The 24,519-nt window shown below is 34.9% G+C and overlaps 3 protein-coding genes across 7 annotated transcripts in view; all 3 read right to left on the reverse strand.

Moving 5' to 3' along the window:
* Positions 1–3,954: 3,954 nt before the first annotated feature.
* Positions 3,955–8,330, reverse strand: LOC113233058 (serine/threonine-protein phosphatase 6 catalytic subunit). The gene is made up of 6 exons (XM_026468022.1): positions 8,145–8,330; positions 7,553–7,698; positions 6,619–6,760; positions 6,193–6,347; positions 4,631–4,743; positions 3,955–4,181 (listed from the first exon to the last, which is right to left on the reverse strand). Exons 1-6 carry the CDS (start codon positions 8,307–8,309, stop codon positions 3,991–3,993), a joined length of 912 nt encoding a protein of 303 aa, XP_026323807.1. The 5' UTR covers positions 8,310–8,330; the 3' UTR covers positions 3,955–3,990.
* A 649-nt stretch (positions 8,331–8,979) lies between these two features.
* Positions 8,980–11,983, reverse strand: LOC113233078 (eukaryotic translation initiation factor 3 subunit I). The gene is made up of 5 exons (XM_026468056.1): positions 11,893–11,983; positions 11,530–11,756; positions 11,077–11,209; positions 9,831–9,998; positions 8,980–9,506 (listed from the first exon to the last, which is right to left on the reverse strand). The coding sequence occupies exons 1-5, from the start codon at positions 11,893–11,895 to the stop codon at positions 9,048–9,050; spliced, it is 990 nt and encodes a 329-aa protein (XP_026323841.1). The 5' UTR covers positions 11,896–11,983; the 3' UTR covers positions 8,980–9,047.
* Positions 11,984–17,191: 5,208 nt separating this feature from the next.
* LOC113233074 (hormone receptor 4) overlaps positions 17,192–24,519 on the reverse strand; it is a 101,182-nt gene continuing 93,854 nt past the window's right edge. For all 5 annotated transcript variants that reach the window (XM_026468049.1, XM_026468048.1, XM_026468050.1 and 2 more), the window contains 2 exons: positions 18,312–18,427; positions 17,192–17,653 (listed from right to left, as the gene is read on the reverse strand). In XM_026468049.1, coding sequence (XP_026323834.1) covers positions 17,573–17,653; positions 18,312–18,427 — 197 coding nt within the window. In that variant the 3' untranslated portion in view covers positions 17,192–17,572. The remainder of the gene's footprint in view (positions 17,654–18,311; positions 18,428–24,519) is intronic.

Raw genomic sequence — 24,519 nt, forward strand, 5'->3', positions numbered from 1 at the left:
TTGTTAAATAATATTCTTTAGATAAATAAAATTAGTATTATGCTATTTAACGCAAGGATTATTTATTTTACGCTTGTCCAGTGACCATATCATGGATATCTACATGACTTAACCCAAATATCCTGAAAATATCTAGGATTTATTTGGCTAGTCGCCGTATCTCAAAAATAGCATTCTGTGATTTTAATGCCTTGGCAACTTCCTAAAGTTTTTGTTTTATATTAGATCTAAAAAAGTAAGTACACTCCCATACACATAATTCGGGCCACTTTGCATTGTCAGTATTAAATGTCCTTAGCTTAAATACTGTTTGATTGCTTAATAACTAATTCAAGTTTGAAACTGGTGTACTAAACGTCATTTTCTAAAGCTTTTGTTGAAAATTTAAATTTGCGAATCCGGGAAAATCTCTCTTCAATAGTAATATAAAAAAATTCTTGAAGAATAAAAATGCAAGATGGCTCGATTTATGTGTCCGGAAGTGTATTTAAACAACCACTAGTTATGACATTGTTACAAAATCAAACTGTTGTTATTTCCCTGAAATTTTCTGTTTTTATTGTTTGTACTTTAATATTTTTTCCAGTTATCTTATGCTTTTCATGTTTAAAGAAATCCGTCCCATTGAACTCAACTGTTGTACCGACGTGAGCAATGCATTAGTTTAAGTGGATCGTAGTCATAATAATCATTCACATGTTTAACCCATTCACAGCAGCATATCAACGGCACCACGTAAAGTAACAAAAATGTAACAACATTTAAAAAAATGTACTTGCATGTTGGTTTTCACATTAAATAAACTTATTTGACTATATTTATATTTTTTCTTTACATTCTTTACACCTTCAGAAAAGATTTCTCTCTTTTACGGCACATGGAGCTTATTTCTATAGGTACTAAATTCAGTATGTCAGTAACTATAGTTTTTTGCGTTTCAAATGTGTTTCGGAGTTTTAGTTGAGTTTGCTTAACCTGCGACAGTCCCTGTCGCAGGTTAAGCAAAACAATGCCATCGAATAATTCAGTGTATCCCGTTGGTCGAGACTGGTCTGACCAATGGGATTTTTTTCCCATTGTCCAGATCAGCTTGTGATTTATTAAAGAATCGTTGAGTACAAAATAGCAGACTCTTGGTCATATACCTATTAAACAGATCATGCCCTTGGAGCGCCTGCCCACATTGGTTACCTATAAATAGTCCGAAATAACATGTTCGAGAAATAACGTTCGGTCGAAATTTCATAACCTCGAAAGTAATTTTAAGAGGAAAATGTTTTTTTCTTTTAAACCTAATCGTGTCTTTGGGATAAACATTCAACGTATCCTGAATGAACAACTGTTTCGTTATAATTCGGTTTTCGGTGTAAGTAATGAAAATTCGAACAAACGTTATTTCGGACAAAAAAATTTTCGAGTTTGTGATAGGTTACCGTCACAGACATATATCTAGACCAGGGGTTCCCAAACTTACTTTGTCTACTGCCCACTTTGAGAATAAATTCTTTTTTAGCGCCCCCATTTTTTCACCTTAAAAACCACTATAACTTCAAATTAAATTAATTAATATGAGCTATATTAGCGGAGATTAAACATTCATTCTAAACGAGACTTACTATAACCCGCAAGAGTTAACTTGAGACCTGAGCATTGAATAGAGTTCTAGAATACGACCCTTAGAGGATGGAAAAAAAATAGTCTAAGGATTGAAATAGTCGTTCACTTAAATTTCTAGCAACCAAATGTTGTTTATGAATAACGCAATGTACAGCAAAGACATCTGGAATTTTATTTAAGTGCGCTATGAAGCCTTTATGGCACCCTGTCATAACCGGAGCGCCATCCGTAGCAACTGATGTAATATTTTTCAAGGGAATCTCTTTCTTATCACAAAACTATTCCAATGTATTGAATACGGTTTCGCCTTTGGTATCGGTCTCTAAATTTCTAGCAAACAATAGTTCTTCACATATTTTCTCATCTTTAATAAAACTCATGTAAGACAGCAACAATGCTTCATTAGTTGGTAAAGTGGACTCATCGAGCTGAATTGAGAATTGACTAGTCCTCGGATGATTGCACAATGATTCTTCAATGTTTTCAGCCATTTCATCAATTCGTCTTTGCATAGAATTATTACTCAAAGGAATTTTTCGGAAAATATCTGCGGCCGGTTTATGAAGCACAGTAGTTATTACTTCCTTTATTGCTGGCAAAATTAACTCTTCTCCGATGTTGTGTGGTTTGCCTTTTTGAGTAATTAACAAAGAAATATTGTACAAAGCTCGAAGTCCGTCGTCATCTTGCTTAGCAGCCGCCGAAATGAGTTTTGCTACATTTAGCTGAGTATTATGCTTCTTCTCTAGGTCTTGAAAATATGCTACATTCTTGTCTTTCTTGTCTGGATGCTTTTTATTCAAATGGTCTTGCAGTCTTGGAGGCTTCATTGCTTCATTCGAAAATGTTTTTAGACATAGAAAGCACAAAGGCGATGAGTTTGTGGGATTTTCAATGAATCCGAATTTAATATATTCCGCACAGTATTGCCGTGTCTTCTTTTTTACTTCCGACATTAATTTGCTTTGAGAAATACGTAAGTGTTGAACTTAAGTACTGCTTATCTATTACGCGCGAAACCGCAAATGAAAATAAAATAAATATTACGTTGTTTATATAGGATTGCATAAGCAGCACGCACTTACAGGAATAAGACAAACATGCTTAAACTCGTTTATCTCATTCGACGCTCAATCGTACTCAACAAGTAAGAACAAGTATTCTATGAACCAGCCGATCCATACAGGAATGCACAAATCGGGTTATTTAACAAAAACTGATTGCCCGTGGTCTATTTTCTTCGAAAATTACCTATCCAGGAATACTAATAACTATTAAAATGCGAAACTGTGTCTGTTGCCTTTTTATTTGTTTGTGTCTACTTTCATTTCGAAACGGAGCGACCGATTGACATGATTTTTATTTATTCAATAAACCAGGACAGATATATGAACTACACGGAGAGAAATATCGAACCGAGTTAGTTTGAGCAATCTCTTAATAATCAACTAATATTAGTTGATGTTCACAAGTTGTAGTCGAGAGTCGAGAGCTCAGTCGGTGTCGGTGTCTTCCTAGATGAAATTACAAATCTCCCCCTAAGCCTCTAAACGACCCCATTTTTTTTCTGTTGTTGTCAACATTGTTGATTATACATTTTTTTCTATGCATCCTGAGGAATCGCCAGTAAGATCAGTCTGTACAATCGGAAAAAAGAATCCCACTGGCCAGACCAGTCTTGGTCCGACTTACCAACGGGAAACACTGGAATAATTTAAATACGGGTTCCCTACTTGAGATCGAATGCCGTTTGATCTAACATTAATTGCTCGAAAACGTTTACTCGATTATACATTTGACCTATTATGAATCGTGTGCTCTAAGGTAATTGTAAAAAAATGTGCAAAAAAGTGATTTCTCGAAAAATTTTGTTATGTCGTATTTTGTTTTTTTTATGTATCAAGATAGTTCGGAGACACCACCTGATATCCGCGATAAAGCAACGAACATTGCTTGAACTGATAATAAATTCTGTATAGCCTTTCACAACGCAAAAACAAAAACTTTGAAATGTAAATACAAAATACTACATACATATAGGTAACTAAATTTTTCGAGAAATCACTTTTGGCTGTTGATTGGGGAAAGGAAATGATTGAGGAAATGATCTTTCGAGATTTGATGCATCGATGTGGCAAACCTTAGAGCTCACGATTCATAGGTTAAATGGACAATCGAGCAAACGTTTTCGAGAAATTAATGTTAGACCAAACGGCATTCGATCTCAAGTAGGGAACCCTTTAAATACGTATTAGCAAATGATTGCACTTTCAGTAAATGAAACAAATTACTACTGTACAAATATGCAACAATTTATTACACTTATAAAAATGCTATACATTATACAATTGGGAATACTCTTATCACTTGTGCTTAAAGGAAGTAAGGCGTAGTGTGTTGTGGAGGTACTTCTCGCTCGCTATCTGGGACTGCATGGAACAACTTAGCGTTTCGGTCTGTGACAGTTTTGAATTCCATTATTGAGGCCACGTTACCGCATCGGTAGCAGTAATTGGGAGCTGACCACACTGTCACTAAACGTTTATCGAACATGTATTTGTAACCTGAAAGGTTTAATTATGATAAATATAATCACGTGACGTAATTATAAGACAATTTTGTAATGATTAATAAAACTGGGGATCTACTCTCGATCTCCGTCCGACATCCGTCCGAAACCATTACTGCCAAATAAGCAATACTTGACCAAATGAAAAGACGCGTGATGCGAATGAAGCTTTTAATTTTGTCGAATATTACTTATTTGACAGTAATTGTTTCGGACGGATGTCGGACGGAGATCGAGAGTAGACCCCCAAACTTGCAAGCCAATCGGCTAAAACTAATGCAATTACCCAACAAAACTCTGTGGCTTGTACACTGGCGGGGTTAATGGAGGCAAGATATTTGTTGCGCTCAACTTGTATTAGGACAAGGATTTTATTCTGATGTCTTATGTGTTTCAATGAATTGTGTACCTCACAATGTCAAAAAGTTGTATCAAAATAAATACCTTCATTTACAAGTTGATGTGCCCGACATATAAGATTCAGATTGTTGTAATTCATGAACAGCTCTGTGACATAGCTGCCGAAAAGCCATCCAGCTCCGCGTGGACTTACAGACCTGAGAAACAATATAAAGCGCATATATAGCTTCAAGAAAGAAAGTCACGGGCGACATCGACGAAGTCGATAAGGAAGTATGAAAATTACAATGTAAAAGTACTAATTAACTAACTTCCTCTTTAATTATAAATAATATAATATAATGTTCATTCTCCAACAAATCAGGAGAAGGCAGAGTTAACAGAAGATATACAGCATATAATTTTTAATAGGATGAACAGTACCTAGATGAAATATAGTACCTATGTCATAACATAGTGTTCAGCAGTTTAGAAAGTGGCAGTTTTTATATAACAATCTGCGGCGGAGTGTACAATCTAATCTAAACCCCTTGGAATAATTTTTTTATTAATCGACTTCAAAAACAAAGAGGAGGTTCTCAATTCGACTGTATGTTTTTCTTTTTTATTTTGCATGTATGTTACGCGATAACGCCGGTATTTGTGAACCGATTTTCATGATTCTTTTTTTGTAGGAAAGAGGGTACCTCCATAGTGGTCCCATTTCATTTTGAAGAAAATCATCCACCTCTAAGAGTGGCTGATCACGCATGAACATTCATTTTTATAAATAGCGCCTAAATATTACTTAAGGAGAAATTATTTTAATGGTTGGTTTTGCTATTCTCCAATTCAAGGCGTTTTACTCTCTCAATATACTTTGAGTAGTAAGAACCGATTTTTATTATCTCCTGTGTCAAGTCCTGTATAGTGGCGAACTAGGGGATATTTCAATAAAACTTGGCAAATAGATGTAATTCCACGTAATTTTGAGGTCGGTTTTTTTAGTACTCTGTACTGAGATTATGTCACACCTGATTCCTTTGTATCTATTTGACATGGGAAATTGAAATTTGGCTCAGACAATTAGTCTGTCAAATAACAGCACAAAAAGCACCATATTTGTTACTTATATAAATATATCACTAGGCATTGTTTTACCATGGCAAGGGAACTCTGCAATATTATGGCAGTTTCCCTTGTCAGACTAAACAAAAACTGTCAGATTTTGTATAGGAAACTAAAAGTTGTGCAGTTTGTTTATTTGAAATTAAATGGAAATGTTGTTAACTATGTTATGCCTATGTTAAATAATTTCTTAAGGCAAGCCAATAGTGTTACATGGACCTTCACCATCAACACAAATTCCATATAGTTTACAAAGCTGTCAATAATTATAGCAAAAAATAAAACAGTGGTATTAAAGCTTTGTAATTTTTTTTTTAAATTATTAAGTCAAATGAATGTATTTTCTTTTTTTTTATTTTATACATTAAGGAAATCGAGATCAAGATTAAGAGTATTTATTACCTGTGTGTGGTGTTTGTAAACAGAAAATCTTAACTTTCAAAGTAATCAATATGTTAATAATGTTATACTGACAGTGCAAGTCTTACTTGTGCTTGGCTAGCATTTTTCAATAAATAGTAATATAAAATATAATTTACCACATCTTAACATCAGCTGGGTCTGACCATAGGAGATCACAGAAGGCTCCTTTATGTGGTATTTGCTGGTTCCTATCAATACATCTTATTTGATCTAACATTGATATCTCAGGGGACAAACCACCGTGTACGCAAAGGACCGTTTCATCTATTAACTGTAAATAAAATAAAAAAAATTATACATTGCCAAATTTAATTTTGACCCTGATATTTACAAATGAATTTATTCCACCGACAATACAAAGTTTAATGTTTAAAGTCATCATTAGCACTAACTTTTTATGTCAAATAAAAAGAGGTGGCCTCACAGGTGCACTTAAATTATATATTAATATTTTGAATCAAACAATCTTCAACTTCGATTACCAAAAAAATAATGTGCATTTTTTAAATTTAACTATTCCAATCCAGTTTGGTGAAACTTACAGCAGCAACAGTGAGCAAGTCAAAAACTCTACAGCAATCCTTCCAGGCGTTTGCATTTCCATATTTGTTCAAGCACTCATCGTAGAAACCATACACTTTCGTTATTTGACATGTTTCGTGATTTCCCCGCAATAATACTATTCTGAAATTATAGAGAAAACAAAACACTAAATTAATACAAAAGTCAATGACCTCCTGCACTAGTAAATACATTGCTGCCCATTTAGTCCAAGTGGTATTTGAAGGATTAGATAATGTTGCACATCTACCAACCCCTAGAGGTTCTTACTCATTCTTCTCAAGGGAAACTGCATTACATGTAGCAGAGTTTAATCAATGTAACAATTTCAACAGTAGTTGAACACTTTTTTCCTATATCTATGGTTGAACCCATGATATAAAAGTTGTTAGGTTTTTGCAATTATTACACTTTGGAAATGAAACTATTTTTTTGCAGATTTAAATCGCATATATTTGTTTTTTCAAACAAACCCATCAATTCAGGCAATTTACAGATCTCTTGGTCATGGCTGACTGAGATGGTCAATTCATCATCTGATTGATGTGAAAGAAATAGGTTCATTGCCAGTAAGAGATATAATGTCATAGAATTCCAAGATTAACTTTAATTTTGGAATCCTATGACATATATAAATCTATAGATAACGATTTCAAAAAGGAGATTGATTAATTTGAGAGAGATGTGAGAGATTGATTAACTTTCACACAGTAAAGCGAAAGACGTGACATGACGTGGGATAGCGGTGACATGGGCGAAAACACACAGAGTGCAAGAGCTGGTCAGTTCGTGTGCCCAAGCAGCTCCCGCATTCTGTGTGTTTCACGCTTTAATCAATCTCCTTTGCTCAAAGTGTTATGAAATGATGATATGCATAATTATCTCACTATTAAAATAAAGAAAAGTGTGACTCACCTGTCTGGATACCTAGCCTTAAGTGCCATAAGCAAAGTTAGAGTCTCAAGACTGTAGTATCCTCGGTCTACATAATCCCCCATAAATATGTACTTTGTGTGAGGGACCTGCCCTCCAATATTGAATAACTCCTCGAGGTCATAAAACTGAAAACATAAGCAGTGAGAAATGTTACATGAATCCAGGGAAAACAAATTATATAGAAAATGAACCTTCCAAGCAAGTCATTAACATCTGGCGAGAGTACAGCTTGGCACTAAAAGAGTTTATATGGCAATATGTATTTAAATTGGTTAATCTTATTAGAAATAGATAAAGAATCTACATACTTCTAAAACCACCATTGTGTGCAACTCATTGTATCGAATGTACATTAATTTAAATAAGTGATGATATCGTAAGGTTGGAGTCTCAATATTACTATGTTTAGTCACATTTAAAGTAAAGCATAGCGTTGGAAAATCGCAAAGCGGATAAAAGACGATTTGATGATTACTGTACAAGAACTCGTATATTTCCAAGAACTAAGAAACGTACTAAAACTAGAAAAACATATGAATAGAAAAACTAACTGTTTATATTAATTAATTACCTGACCATGTATGTCTCCGCAAACGGTCACAGGCGTTGTTACCGGTTGAACGTTTGGTTCCTCCAGCAATAGATCACATACAATATTGCACAACTCCCGAAGATCATCTTCAGGAAGATATTTACATCGTTTTGCAATTTCGATCCACTTATCTACGTCGCTCATTTTGAAAACTATCGAGAGGAAAAGGCGTTTTTTTGTTTTCTTTCTAACCCTATCCTATCCCATTCAATTCAATTTTGACTTTGACAAATGACGTGCGCGACAAGTGAGTGACATTGACAGATGGTAGAGTTTCAAAAACTGTTCTTTTCCGGTTAAAAACCGGTTATCGATGATTTTAAGAAACGGTAATCACCTTAAAAGAGTTTCTATAAAATAAACTGAACTATAATCATACTTCGTATCACAAATTAGAAATATATAGTAGCAATTGTATTCGTATTTTTATTAATTCTTCATATTTTATACGAAGGTAGGTGCAGGATCCTACTCGTGCTACCCAAGCTCCTCTAGGAATCTCAGCAGCCTCCTCGGTTTGCTGAAGACTTCGGGGAGCGACCTTGGCACTCCAAGGTACTTCGCCCTGTATTTAGCCACGCCGGAGCACTGTAGTAGGATGTGCGCAGCCGTTTCCTCCCCCTCCATGCACGCTCTGCATAGAGGGGCTGTCTGTGATACCTAAATCGAAAAGGTGTATATTGTATGGACCATGACCCGTTACATACCTACATATACTTCCGTGACCTTAATAAAGTAAATAAAGTGGTTTCAAGAGGGGTTTAGGATAAGAACTCGGCGGAAAATCAATATAGAAATAAAACCACCAGATATGTGTGAAATCTTAAAGAATCTTTAATAGTATTAAAATTTTCAGATACTGATTATACAATTCACCTAATCTCAATCTCTGTTGTAGTCAAAAGTGTAATCGAAGTACGATTGATCAAAGCTCTGTACACGAACATAACCGTCTTCACCTCCTGAGGCGTAGCTCTTACCATCTGGGTGGAATGCCAAACTGTTGATAGGACCAAAGTGGCCTTTAATACGGCCAAATTCTTCTTCGAATACTAAGTGGAAAAAACGAGCGTCAAACTTTCCTTGTCTTGTCGAAGTTGTTGTTACTTCCATAGCATCCTGACCACCACCTAATACAACATGGTCAAGAATTGGGCTGAGAGCAGCAGAATTAACTGGTCTCTCCGTTTTGTATTCTTTGAGAAGCTCTAGCGAGCTAGTGTCAAAAAGTTTGGCAGTTTGGTCTTTCGAGGCAGTGATGAACATTGTACCATCTCGGGACAGTTGCATATCATTGATTTGATGAGTATGCTCCTTAATGGAATGCACTTTCTTGCCAGTCTGAAATTTTTTTATATATTAATATAGTTGTTGTAGTGTGTAATAAATAACATGCAAAATACGATAAATAAAAAAAAAATGAAAAATTTCAATAGTATTTTGCAATGCAATAAAAAAATGCCAGCAATAACAATTGGTAATAATAATATGCTTGTCAATCATATCATTGCATAGTCTCAAACTATATTTCTTGTGCTAAGAGAAATAGAGTAACCCCAAAATATCCAATTTGTGTTTACTTCTTCCAGGAAAATATATATTTAGTAACCAGGCTACTGAGATTATTAAAATGATACAAATTTAGAAACCGAGTAAAGCACCCACCCTAAGATCCCACTGAATAAGGTCTCCAGCTTCATGACCAGTGATGATGGTCTCATCCAGTGTGCCCCACACCATGGAAGTGACCTTTGAGTCTGTAATTTCCCACTTGAGGATTGGTGCCTGATTCGACATAGAGTCATCTATGGTTCTTGTGTCTATGATGAACACCTGAAAAATTAATTAAGATTACTAAAAAACATGCAAAACTAATATGCTAATTAAATTGGACCTAATCATTCTAAATGAAAATAATTACAAATTTTGCTTTTAAGGACAGGTGGGAAGATTTGGCATATTGTTTTATGTCACCTGTGTAAAATAGATATTCATCGATAATTTCTATTTCTTTCTTTTTAATCATTTGACAATGAAAATTAATATCACAAACATAAAATAAAATAAAAACAAGTTAACTCTATGCACACTTAAATTTAATTACCATTTGATATGGTTCTGTTATCAGAAAATACACACAACAAAAAACACACATAGATGATTAGTACTACTTCCAAGTTTCTTAGCACAGTATGATTTCTTTTTATTTCCTTGATATTTTTGAATGGTTATATGCTCCATGGTCATGGGTACACTGGCCAGTGTCCAATTTACAATAATAATAATAGTAAAAATGCTTAGAATTCAGTGGATACAGTGAGTGTGGTTTGTGAAAAAAGTGCAGTGACAATGATAACACCATTAATTGAGATGAAGGTAGTAGACTATACCAAAAGAGGGTAGATAGATAAGCCTGCTCTTAAAGCTGTTGTTTGCCGATGACTAGTCAATCTGAGCCCATGGAGCATGTAACCATTTCAAAATATCTGGACAATAAAATTAAATGTGTTCCGAAGTAAATACCTGTAATTAGTGATAATCATATTTAGTGAATAACCATATAAGTCTAAAATCTTATAATGCTTACATAAATAGATAAATATTTTACTCTTTTGATCAATGCAATTATAAAATATTATCACAATTTTTACAATTTCATTAAAAGAAAGAGTGAAACTATTTTTCTAGATATACATCTGGAAAAATAGTTTCATTTGCTGTGTAACAACCGCAAAAGCCCAAGAACTCAGAACAAGAACAAATAGAAGGAATCTAACATTCTCATATAAAAAAATAAGATGCTACTGATCAGACACAACTGGTTTATTTAAATGGTCAATTAATAAAACTAATAAGAAAACTAGGTAACACCTTTGCACCAAACTAGCTTAGAGAAAACAGAATTGTATACCTCACAAGGATGTTTCATAGCTTTGTCGGTGGTGTAGGCAGCCTGGTATGCACTGTAGCTGAAGTTGCAAGTTCTCACTGATGAGTTAGACTTTATCGTGGCAATGTTTTTTCCAGTCTCTAAGTCCCATAATCTGAAATAATGTAAAATGTCTGTATTAACATGGGCATATTTCTATAAATCAATTTACTATGCATCAATTCAAATACAGACAAGAGAATAACATACATACTTTATTTTCCTTGTGGCTTATTGTAATGCAACACAGGCAAAATATTTTTACCTAAGTGTCAACTTATGGAGATTGAATATTGTTTAATGTATGAGCATCTTTGGACTAAGTAACACTGCTTTTATATTCCAGGGGAGCTGTTCCTCGTTAAACAGACTCCTAACCTGTTAACTTATGAAGCAGCACTACAATAAAATTTTAATTTTACAATGTTATTTTACCTGCAGGAGCTGTCACCACCGCCTGTAATGAGGTTGGTAGTCTGCCAATCTACATCGAGGCACCACACGACACCTCCGTGGCCGTTGAAAGTGCCCAAACGTTCGCCATTCAGAGACCACCACACATTAGGTTTTGAATCCTTCGCAACTGAGAATAACAGATCTCCCTCACGGTTGTATTTGATCTGGGTGATGGCACGCTCGTGCCCTTGCAGCATAAGAGGTTTCTACAATGAAATAATACTGAATTACAAGACGTATTCTGCCGATTATAATTTAAGGAAAATTACGTCACTACTGCACAATATTTTAGATAATACACATTTAATATGACAAGTAATGAGTGTTTGTAGCAATACAAACCATTTTTTATAAATATTTTTCGAGAAAATTAAAGAAAATCACAAAAATTCAGGCGTGACATGTGGCGGTTGCCTATTCTTTTGACACGAGAAGGAAAGAAGGAAGATGGACAGAGTGAGACAACTATTTATACGTTCGGATACACACATATTTACTTTCTATGAAATGGCAACACTTCAGATGAAATCTTGTACCCAACGATAGATGTCGCTATCTATTACAGTTTTAAGTAATTTTTCTGTTTACCTATAGATGGCAGTATTTTAAGCAATGTTATTTTTTGTTTTATTGGGGCTTTTAGAAACAACATTACCTCTTGCGTTGCGTTTCGTCGTAGCAAATGGCTACGCCGATTCGTAGTATTTCTACTTTATTATATCGATACTTCGAGAATACGCGTAAAAGCCAATTTCATCAAGAATGATCTATTGATGCTATTGGCTTAAATTTTCAAGTTCTTCTATCTGTTTAGTCTTTTTAGGTTAGATGTTTTTATTTTTAGATTCGGTTTTAGAATTATTTTTTGTTAAAACTGAACATTTTACGTAAAAATAGCTATAAAAATGAAAAAGGATATGAACCAAAAACATCTATGAGAATGTCTAAGTCTATGAAGATGTCTAAGTTTTTATCTCTTGCTGTTTTAAAAATATTTTGATCGAAAAATCATATTACAAAATTGAAGACTACGTGTTAGATAACGATGTATGGAAAGACGACATGGCTCCGGAATCCACACAAATTTGATTCAAAGTGTATTCCATAGCATTTAAGTTTATTTGAAAAGAGCAATCCCTAGAGTTTCTTGCTCGTTCTTCTCAGGGAGATCAGCGTAGTGAACGAGCAGTAGCTTAAATGTGACGATTTCAAGTGTAAATTTATTTTACCTATGGAATAAATGATCTTTGACCTTGACTTTGACTTTGCAAATTTTATAGTTTGGTTTTTGCGTCTTTTCTTCCCTGAAGTATCGATATATGTAATACCAAACATGGAGAAAAATGAAATTCATAAATCTTTCACATACATTTTATTTTCTTAAATTATTAACCATTGATTTCCAAGAGTACAACTAAAAAACAAATTAAAGTACAAACACGTTATGCATCGCTAACTAAACACAACTGTAGGTAACTTCTCTTGGCAAACCAGTACACGCATTGACTAACGTCCGGCGCACCACTCGAACGAGATAAAATAATGTAGACAGTACAATATTCTGAATTACTATCAAACGCATTGTATTCATAACTTGGTCGAATTAACAGCCATTAACCTTCGGGCACAGCCTCCTTTCAATATCGACTCTACAAATATTGCAGCTATAAAATAAATCTGCAAAAACAGTCCTTTCTGTTAATTAAAACTCTCGGATTATTAAAATTCTGATGACTAAATAAAATTTATATAAACGTCGATAGGTACCTATATCTACCGATAAAATTTGTTATAGAGTCGCTACGCAAGATTTTATATGCCTTGTTGTTACTGCCTATATGCCTTAAAGTTTCCGTGGGTTGTTATCAATAATTTGTTAACTAAGTGTAAGTTAGGTATTTATTTTATCGTTTCTATTTTTGACTTGAACAAAAAGGCATACATAATCACTAGGAGGCCAATAACAGCCATCATTTTTATGTGACTTGTTAGTAAGTAAGTATAAACATAGAACCCTATGGTATCAATAATACTTAAACGTACTAGTCCTGAAAGCGATAAGTCTTGAAATTGAGCGGACCCAACTAAACACGTGAGAGCACATTCAATCTTACGGAGAGTTTTTTGCAAGTAAATTGTATAAAGACATGAAAGATTGATTTTTGAATAAAAATTTGTTTACATTAAAGTATTTTCCTGTTCAAAAATCGAACTTAAGGCGTAATTTGTATGTAGATTACTCTGAAATTGTAATATTTCTTAATAAATTCTACGAAAATGTATCGTTAGTCATAATTCTATAGTGCATGGTCTTACTCAGAGGCAAAATGTGATTTTGTGAAATTAATTGTAACTACATATCGAGTGCCTTCCCAACTGTTTTCTATTTCAAAATGTACACTTTGTAACACAAATATAACAAACAAGCTGAACATTACAATGACTGTTATAACAAAATTGATAAAGTTACTTGAATAAAGTTATATAACTCGTACAATATTGTATCTGCTAGAGTTCAAATATCCACCTGTGACACGTAATACATACAACAAACACTCGTCAACGTTTCCAAATATATATTCTCTTACGGTTTACACTCGATTTATCCCGTATCTAATTTAATACAACTTCTAATGTACACAATTTCAACCCTTTAATTTACCCGAAATACATGAATTGCTATTATACACAACAAACCTTACACTACGAATGTGAAAATATTTCGTCACAATACCTTAGTTGTAATTATTTTATTCTTTTATGGACTGTAAAGAAACCGTGAAATGCATAAATTTTTTGTTATATCCTTATAAATATATTAACATTATTATGTTTACATTACTACATCAGTCAAAATATTTCTGCGGTATTATCTACTGTCCGACGTTGGAATTACTTGTGTTCCGAATTAAAAACAACATTTTGTAGTTCTGCTTTTAGATTATATTGGAACTAGTTTAATGATAAGCGAAAGGACAAATAATCAAGAAGTGGGTGCGCACAGTATCTCGAATGTGCCACGTCGTCGGATCTATCACGCGATCACATCCTTAGGGAAATCAATGCAGTACAGCAAGCATAAGCTAATCTATTAAATTCTATACCGGTCACTTTCAGACTGTTTAGATTTTTACATAGTATTGTACATCTACAACGTTTCGTTTCAAATAAATGGGATAAAAGGCGAAGAAGCAAAAACCTAGGTCCAGCAACAAATTTAGGAGAGCAACGAAAAGCGAGTGGCCACGTACTTGTATTTACAATATTAATGTATAGCCTCTTTGTGGGCTCTTCGTGCACTATTCTAATTAGGTACTCGCCAGTAATGCGCCAATTTCATTGTTTAATTACTAACAATACTATCCTTTGTACAACGCCAATAGCTCATTTACTCTACCTCCGTTTTGATACACTGCCGTGAGTGTCGCCTTAACAATACGCTACGCTACTAACAAAATACATAAGTGTCAATATTACTTACATACATGTTATGATTTACATATTAGTAGAACGATGCACGATTCGCGATTCATAGTTATATTAACGATTCCGTCATTACATTGTTTAAAAATCTATAAAGGCATCTTGACCTCAGACTTTAGATTTGACACCTTCGCGCTGATGGTGTTTTAAGAACTAATTAATTTATAGTTAAGTTATGTTCGAAATGAATAAATAAATATAGTTACCAATTGTCGTGACGGCCTATCCAGAGAAGGCAGGCCGAGTGAGACCAACTAAAACGGAGCGCGATCGCGTCTGGTTACCCTCTGCATTAGGCGAGTCTAGGTATTCGGAACGCGCGCTCGTTTCCTTTCACTATCACTGCTCGATTATCACATTTAACTAATAATTTCACGAACGTCGTTTCTTAATTTAAACATACATAATAACAAAATTAATTGCAAACTATTTATTTAGGCATTTGATGGCAGTATCATAACTGGTTTTATTCCAACTAATTTACAATGTACAAAACACATAACGCTATACGCACTTAACTAATGGTAACACGATGAGGAACGGACGCGTCGCTCATTCAGGTAACAGGATTTTCTAATCTTATTTATAAAAAGTTTATAATAATCAATTGTATAGATAGACTTGCATTGCTTTGTAATAATAATAAGACGTCGAATTCGATTGATTATTTAAAAATACTGGCAATTTCTTTTTATGGAGCAACAGTCGAGAGACATTTTGAAGTCGATTGCCAGTGTAGTAGCTGCAGCACCGACGAATTATCGCACTCAAAGAGTGGTCATTAAGGGCCAGTAGCAATAACGACAATCAACGGTAACCAGTGTGAGGCGTAGCATTGTCACTACGCTGACATCAACTGACACTTACAAGGCATAACCATTCAATTAACTAGAACCTAAGTCCCTAGAACGAACTTTTTGGTTGTAATTACTTAATTTTAAAGGCGCACACCGCCCCTAGATCTAGTGGTAACTGTTCACCGTTGCTGGAACGTTTATTACAATTTAACATTAACGATTAATACGAGAATTACCATAACGGCAATAGCTTTAGAAGGCAGTGATTACTGACAGTGTTTAGTTTAGAAAGTCTATTTTACTTATAATATTAGTATAATTCCAGACTTTAGTACCTATCTATAATGTAAGTATTAGAATGAAGAGTTGTGAAATATGGTGATGTCTAATATTCGCGAGAAATTACTTTTGCATTTATGATATTATTCGAAAATAGCCACTTGTGCAAATTAAAATAATAAAAGTTTTCATTCGAATAGAAGAATTTGAACATGAGAAAAGAGAATATGCCTCTCATTAGTGCATACACAAGACCAAATAATCTTTAGATAATACTAATGTAGAACAATAATCATAAAGTGTAGAATGAAAAATAAATGTGATGAAACGTACAGGTAAATTACAATTCACGTGTCGTAAGAAATGATTAATTGAGCATAATTACAATTGAACACATTAAAGGAAGCAAAGTACCGGTAAAGATCGAAGCACCTACACACGTAAAGATAACCGTAATTAATATACTCGTAGAAATGCAACAAGAATGTGCTTTAGTACCGCCTGATGATCGGCGTCGGCGAAGAACGCGGCCTTGGCTAGCGGCACCAGCACCTAAGTCTAGTTAGACCAGAACCAGAAGTGTAAAGGAGAAATATATGCACAAGAGTCATGCGAAACATTGGCAATTAAAATGCATAAATTGTGACTACAAAAACGAGACGCTAGCTGCGCCGTTATGTTAGTGGATTGTATAAACAATAGAGTTGTATACAAGCAGTCTTGGTAAACACTGAGAGTAGGTACTTAGTGCTACTTACGCTAGCTACGAACGAGTCATATAAAATTAAATTAAAATTCTCCATTTAATAATTACACGCCCAGTTGTAATGTACTGGTTAATTCTACACGATATAAAATGCAAACTAAAACAGCATATTTCATTCACATGAAACTATTCTGTCTAAAACAACATCTTATCTGTATTGTAAAAGTATTCTATATTTACACAAATAATATATTATGCGATTTTTTTCGACTGACAATTTTAAATATTAACATAATAATATATATTATTCTATTTAATTTTAAGTAGTATACACTACCACGTATAAAACACGCATTCAAGTCCCTGGTACCTACAACTATTTATTAATAAATCAGTCTGTCAATTGGGACGTTTTATTTCCTCTATTAAACAATAAACCAATACACACATCGACTCAACAAAGGTATAAAGTACCGCACTGTCCTCGCACTATGTCACTGCGGCGGAGTAGTAACATCAAGTAACATGCACTGGTAAAGATGTTCAGAGGCAGAGATCGGGTGCGCTCGCGCCAGCCGGCGGCCTGATATGGTCCGCGGGTCGGCTACGGCTGCAGCAGTAGGAACATGAGGCATGTCAAAGGCGCGGGCGCAGACTTAAGCCCCGGCTCTCACGACGAGACGAGGGTGAGATGCGAACGTGGGCGAGGTGTCCGCCTCTCGTACATCGAGAACTAAACGCCCTGCTGTGCCATATACTATCTGATTTCCGCTGAATTCAGCACGAAAGGTACATAGAACATCTTGCTCTCTAATAGCAGATTTGCGGCTGCTTGTATCTGTGAAATAAGAAGATATATTCATCCCATTCAAATTACAGGGTTTCATTCTCTGTCGCTATTTTGTTCTCTACTGAACGAGGAAAGCCTTTTAACCTTTTTGTATTGATCGTACAAACGAGAGACATAAAATGGCAGATTTACGGAATCGAAAGCTCTACAACTTTCTATTGAAACTGTAACTGGTTTGCTTTCTACATCGGTCTTTATTTGTTATCGTTGTTTATGTAAGTGCCAAGAGCGCGGGTAAAAGGACTGGAGTGCTTCAAATAGTACAAATCAATGAGGATTAATGTTAAATTGTAGTTCGAGTTATCGCCACATTGACTACACTGCGCCATTGGTACTGGTCAAGGAAATGAACTGCACTGTCATCTTGACTATCTGTAGATAAAGTAACCATAGACCTATTTATAGGTAGAAACAAAAGCCGTTCTAATGGCTATTAAATTTGCTTTTATCGTACAGCTTTGAGTTTAGATCACTCTTTGTCAAATCGTTTTTAATCTTTGTCAATGTCTATACGTTCTCTATCGAGAACAAAATAAATATAACAATCCAATAATAATACATGAGAAGAACCAATAATAATACAGAAATATACCACGTATAGAGCAATTATATTATAGGTAGTAATATTATAAATCGCTTAATGTACCTCTGGGATCCTGGCGAAGAGCTCTTGCAAGCGACCGGGGTGGTGGGGGGCGGCGTGCTCCAGGTAGCTCCTGAGCACTTGCACATATCGCTCCTGGATGCTCTCTAGCTCTACCTCTGCAAACATACAAATACCAACATTAGTCGTAAGCTAGTAAAACTATAACTTGGTGAGTGTAGAGAATGTAAAATAGTTATTAAGATATAGAATAGCAATACAAATATCGTGCCTAATGTGCGGAATTATGTCGAGATTATTTCTAAAACATACTGAAGTATGAAGGAAGTTTTCACCAAACAACGCTCAGATTTTCCTAGCCATGATAACGACGGAGCCGTTCATTGCTACTTGCCACTAGATGGCACTGTACGGCGCACAGAGCGGCGGCCACCGCGCGGCGTGACGTCACACGCTCAGTAGGTCACTGCGATACCGGGGCAACGACCGCGGCTAGCCGTTGACCTCCGCAGCGCTGCGTCCTCACGCTCGCGCTGTCTCGCTCCCTCGCGCGCGCTTTTCCACGGTATTGTTGGTGCGAGTGTTACATGTGCGCGCTTTTATGACTTCGTTGCTAATGTGTTGACGTCATTTATTCTGTTATATATAGTGATTCTGCAGTTTTTGGGCGTCTAAACAAGTGCCTTTAAATAGATTTCTTCTAGTAATAACTTTCCATAACGCGATTGATATTTTATGACCTTACTTTATCGATGTGATTGAGAATCTAGTTCTCATTCAGTAATAACCGAACACTGACAATCCGTTCATCTACCGTGTTTCTAATATTCGTTAAAAAAAGTTTTCCACATGAACTATGTGCGCACGCTGCACGAGTGTACGTTACGTAAATACAAGAGACGCAGCGCAGGCGCAGCGGTACTCGGTATAATCTGCGCATTTTCCTGCGCCCCCGCACCCTGCACCCGCGCAGCGCGCAAAAGAGAAAGTGCGCCTTCCGCGTTGCGCTTTCCGCTCCGAGAGTGAAATGCTGTCCCGTTGCACTGACGTAACTCTATTATACGTATTGTGCTATACCACGCTTTATTATGTCGATTGTCTTTTTATTACTTTTAGTAATTATATAAAACACATTGTTATTATATACATAGTTTTATTTAATGTAACATTTCAGGGAATATACGAGTAATAAAATGTATTGATTTTACATCTCACATTTAAAATACTTTGAATAGTTTGTCGACTTGCACCCCGTGTTCCTTATCGCTGAGACCAAATTGCAAGGTTGTAAAATGTATTACCCGCTTTTAAGCATTTATACTATCTATAAAGATTTTACGAAGATATTACTATACTTATAAATGTTGCTATAGACACAATACGTACTTCTAATTAGATAGTATTATGGCTTCCGCTATCTATCTAATATACCGATAAATTTATTGCACAATACAAAATAGTACACGCATATTGGCCAATAGAGGCTCATTAAATCTAGGAGTATCGAGTCAGGAGTTGGTAGTACGCATGCGCGGAACGATTGCGCAAACGCTTTCCATTTCACTGTGCGCACTTGCCTTCGTAAGTTCCATGTTAAGTTCACCACTTTCTTTTAATGAATATTCGTAATGCACTTTTTTTTAAGAAATTTTTATTTGTTTTACTTGTGTGTTGAGGAAGTCAATGATTCAGAGAATACAGCTAGATGCTATCAATGCCATTATTTAACTTGATAAATCTCTGCTCAAAATATATCGTATTTTCAACTGTTTTCTTCGATTACATACGAACTGAATTTTCAACTATTTTTAGATTAAGATTTGAAAAAATAGTTTCATTTTCAATGTATAATAATCGCGAAAACCTAAGAACTCGACATTGTACCTTATTTATTTTTATGTTTTCAAGTGATGAGACGACGCAGTGCTACTCAGAGCTTTAAATCGCAAAAAACTGACGGGTAATGCCACTGCGCCCGTCACCATGACACATAAGTTGACAAGTCCCACGTGCCTATAATTTCACTTGCACCCTCTTCAAAACCGGAATACAGTAATGCTCACATTACTGCCTAGCGGCAGAAATAGGTAAGATCAGAATACTTCCCTGGACGAAGTATTTGACAAAGAATTCTACAGCTACTAAATAAACTAGGGAACTAGTTCTTTGTCTGTTATTTGCATGATAATGATTTACCTTTACAATCTTAAGGCACTTTATTAAGGTTAAACCATAGGTAAGGATTTAGCCTAAAAGGTACATTAAATACGTAGAATGTAGCTATTATAGTACTCACAAGAATAAAGTATAGCTAGATGTACTTTCGACTATTTCTACGATCAACATGGACTTAAGTAGGTTATCGAACGCAGTTGTACCGTGAAGGCAATTCCATTTACAACTCACTTCATTAATATTGATTTATTTTTCTTACTTTATTTTTGAAATCCCAGAAGATTTAGAAGGCTTTATCTTTTCAAACATTGTCGCTAATATTATAAATGCGAAAGTGAATTTCTCTGCTCCGTTACACGCCTAAATCGCTGAACCAATATTGATGAATTTTCATATAGAGAAACATGGGGCCTTGATGTAGGACATAGGCTCCTTTTTGTCACAAAAAATAATCTTAAAAGGGGTGCAATAAGTGACGTAAGTTTATATGGAAAAAAATAAAACTATGGAAATTAGTATAGAAGTATGTAGGCTTCTCAAATTACTATTCTACGCAGACCATGTCGTGGGTACTGGCTAGTAATTGAATATATATATATATATATATATATATATATATATACACACACACACATATATATATATGTAAATTGTTTTGTAACTGTACAATATTAACAGTATTGTGTGTGTTTGTCAGTGCCAAACAACCACACCAATTGCTTGGTCTCAAACTTGGGACTTCCCTGTACAGTACAGACCCACTATGAGTACCAGAGCAACGAAATCACTCCGGGGCACTACCAAGGAATCGAGCCCGGGACCTCCACATCCAATGCCACAGCGCAAGATGTTGGGCTACTGAGGTCGAAAAATTTGGCACAATATGTGCCGTCCACTAACTAAAACGCCACTAAAAAAACGAGTAGTCAACTATCCTTTTTAAATAGAAAAAGATAGAGCACAAACTTCTCTTTTAAAAGCAGTTAAAATTAGTTAACGTGTCCAATTTATCGAAACTTACCCTAACGATGCATTGCTGAAAATTTCAATATTCTAAAACTGGATGATTTTTTATGACATCGCAAAAAAATATTTTGTCACTTTGCTGCGTTTTAGTTAGCGGACGGCGGATATGTACAAATTTCTTTATAATAATAATCTTTATAATAATAAATCTTAATAATATTAAATAATAATCAAAGGTTACGAAAAAGGTTTGTATGAGTATTTATGCATTAAAATACATTTGTAACAGTCTTGTGTCCATACTAGGAATCAACAAGTGTGACAGATCTCTACAATCTTAAGAGTTATATTTTTATTATGTCCATAAATAAACACGTATTACACATTGTTATCTAATATAACTGTATAAATTCTCAACATTATTTTAGCATGTTTCTAGAAACAATTTGTACTGTCGCCAGTATGTTATACCATTTCAGCGTAATATAGCTACGTTGTACGCAGTGAAAATAATTTTCAAACATGGCGTGCGCGCGAGTCGCGACCTACTTACAAGTACGCACGATAACGCAGGATGTCATAGTTTCCCTATGCTCCAACTGCGCGAGCGCTCTATTCTAACTTTAGATTGTTTTTGCAACACACTGATGTACATTCTAACTGGCAGTTATTTGCGTTTTGCAATTCATTATCTTAATTATCTATTTGTTATAAACAAGAAAATTAATGTAACGTTACAAATAAAATTACCTGTGACGACTTATAAAACTTCTGTATTCGCAATGGGAATGTTTGCAAGTCAACAATGCAGTCATTAAGTAAAATTAATTACTAAATCTGTATACATTGAGGGTTACAAAAACAATTTTGAAATCGCAATTTGTTCGAATCGCGTCCGCTTTTAATCGTAAAGTTGGAGTCTGCGAACTTTCGATTTATCGTTATCGTGTGCTCCGAGAGAAATTATCGGCGTATCCCGAGTTGGTCCTAATGATTTCGCAAGCAGACTGCGACTGTGTCACTAGTACAATGAGTCTTAGTAAAATTACCAATTCATCTACTTATGCATTATCGAATCTAGATTTCTTTCTAATTCCTTTTTAAAATCGATAAAGTCAATCGTTGTAAAGTTTATTGAAAAGTTAATTTTCTGAGTTGCTTGTACTAAGTTGCTTGCAGGAATAATAAAACGAAACATGCATTTCTGCATCGGTTAAGTGAACGTTAGAAAACCTTCGAATCGTTCGTAGAAGCAATTTACCTACTTCGAAAGCAACCGTAGGTGAACTTAAGTAACGTAATGACACGTCAACTAGGATGCTTAGTGCTTGCGTAACAAAACTGACCTACACAAACGTAGCGAACACTGTATTGGCATTGCGATAAAGATTGTAATAACTTCAGAAGTGAGTCAGTATTATACATAACATTTATTTGTTCATATTATATACATAATATTTATTTGATATATTATTATTATTATTTAAAAACAGGTGCTTTAAAATTTATTTGTGCCTGTGTTTAAAACTAGTGTACTAATTTTGATCAACACCGCATTAGTAAACGAGACTGAGTTATTCTCATATCTACGGCCCGATGCTAGTGCAATGCAGAAAATGTCGCATTTACTAATATCGTGGTTACATTGTCTTCGGATACGGCAAGACTTTAATAATGACCAAGACCTTATTTTGACATTGAAATGACATACATGAAGTTATTTCAACCAATTTAATTTAAAAAAATAACATAACTTCTGATTTCAACATAACACTAACTTTATCGACTATGTTTTTTAATTATACCAAGTGACGGGACGAACAAATCTCGCGCCTAGTAAGCGTCACGCTTATCCGTGACAGTTGCAGTGCCACTCAGAACTTAAAGCGCAAAGATCTGAGGGAAACTGTCATTGCTCCTGTCATCCTGAGACATAAGTTGACAAGTGCCATGTGCCATTTCATCAACACCCTTACCCTTTAAAACCGGAACGCAGTAATGCTCACATTACCTACTGCTTGACGGTAGAAATAGGTAATGTGGCAGTACTTCTATGGACGAACTCTTCCATAAAGAGTTCTACTGCTATTAGATTATGTTTGAAATACTATTGATTATAAACGGACTTGCACTAATAATGATTTCAAAATTTATACCAGGAAAAAGATGTTTTGAGACAATAGAAATGTTTGTGACATTTTCTGCAGGCTTTGAGGTATATGACTTTATTTCGAAAATGAGACACTGCAGCAATATACTAAAGATTATCTCCACTCAAACAGATTTGTATTATAGCGCTCAAGGGGAAAGTGAAGTATAACTAAGTGTATTTTGTAGAGCCGAGCGCGTCTTTAGGATGCCTAGTAGTTGTGTAACGTAACTGACCTATATGAATCGCGAGTGCACCCTGCTGCTCTAACTGGATTATTGCAGGACGTTGACATCTACTGGCTTAGTACAGTGTACATCAAAGGCACTCAAGTTACTTACGATTTGAAATCATTTAATATAAGTGTGTGATAGTTTTATTTTAATTTTGAAGCCAACTTTACACTTGTATGTTTTTTCAAATAAGTGTAACACAAAAATAACACATATTAACATTTAGTCACGTTTGATACTAGGCTGGATGTAAACTTACAGGGAATTATTGTAGAAGTTTTTTTTTTCAGTATTGTAAAATTTTAATTTTTCTTTAAACATATTTTTCTTTCAAAGACATTACTAGGGTCAAAGTGCGTAGGGAAAGAAAACACTTGAGTTTGAATGCTGTTTAGCCAAAATGCCAATGCAAACATACATGATGTTACATATATTTACGGTCACAATGAACAAGGTTATTAATGTGCAAAACAATGAAAATTATATGCAACAAAATGTTTTGCTTATGAAAACTAGGAAGCTTTAGCTTCGTTGCACAGCCCAAATTGGACGGCCTTAATGAGTGCGGTGAAAGGTTATCCACTATCAATTAACACCATTTTAAGTTGATCCATTAAGGGTCGTGAAATTATGTCAATTCATCATTTAAACAAAGCCAGCAAGCCGTCGTGGAAGTATTTTAGTAAGGTTGGTCAAAGTTCAAAGTGATTGTCATTTTTCATATCAG

This window comes from Hyposmocoma kahamanoa, unplaced genomic scaffold (assembly GCF_003589595.1).
Source record: "Hyposmocoma kahamanoa isolate Upper Pololo Valley unplaced genomic scaffold, ASM358959v1 78, whole genome shotgun sequence".
Taxonomy (NCBI): domain Eukaryota; kingdom Metazoa; phylum Arthropoda; class Insecta; order Lepidoptera; family Cosmopterigidae; genus Hyposmocoma; species Hyposmocoma kahamanoa.

Coding starts and splice junctions, on each gene's coding strand:
- LOC113233058 (XM_026468022.1), bottom strand. CDS start 8,309: ATGAGCGACGTAGATAAGTGGATCGAAATTGCAAAACGATGTAAATAT. Junction 6,761..7,552: donor AAGGCTAGGTATCCAGACAG/GTGAGTCACACT, acceptor CTATAATTTCAG/AATAGTATTATTGCGGGGAA. Junction 6,348..6,618: donor ACTTGCTCACTGTTGCTGCT/GTAAGTTTCACC, acceptor TTTTATTTACAG/TTAATAGATGAAACGGTCCT.
- LOC113233078 (XM_026468056.1), bottom strand. Junction 9,999..11,076: donor CTATGAAACATCCTTGTGAG/GTATACAATTCT, acceptor TTAATTTTTCAG/GTGTTCATCATAGACACAAG. Junction 9,507..9,830: donor TTATTCAGTGGGATCTTAGG/GTGGGTGCTTTA, acceptor AAAAAATTTCAG/ACTGGCAAGAAAGTGCATTC.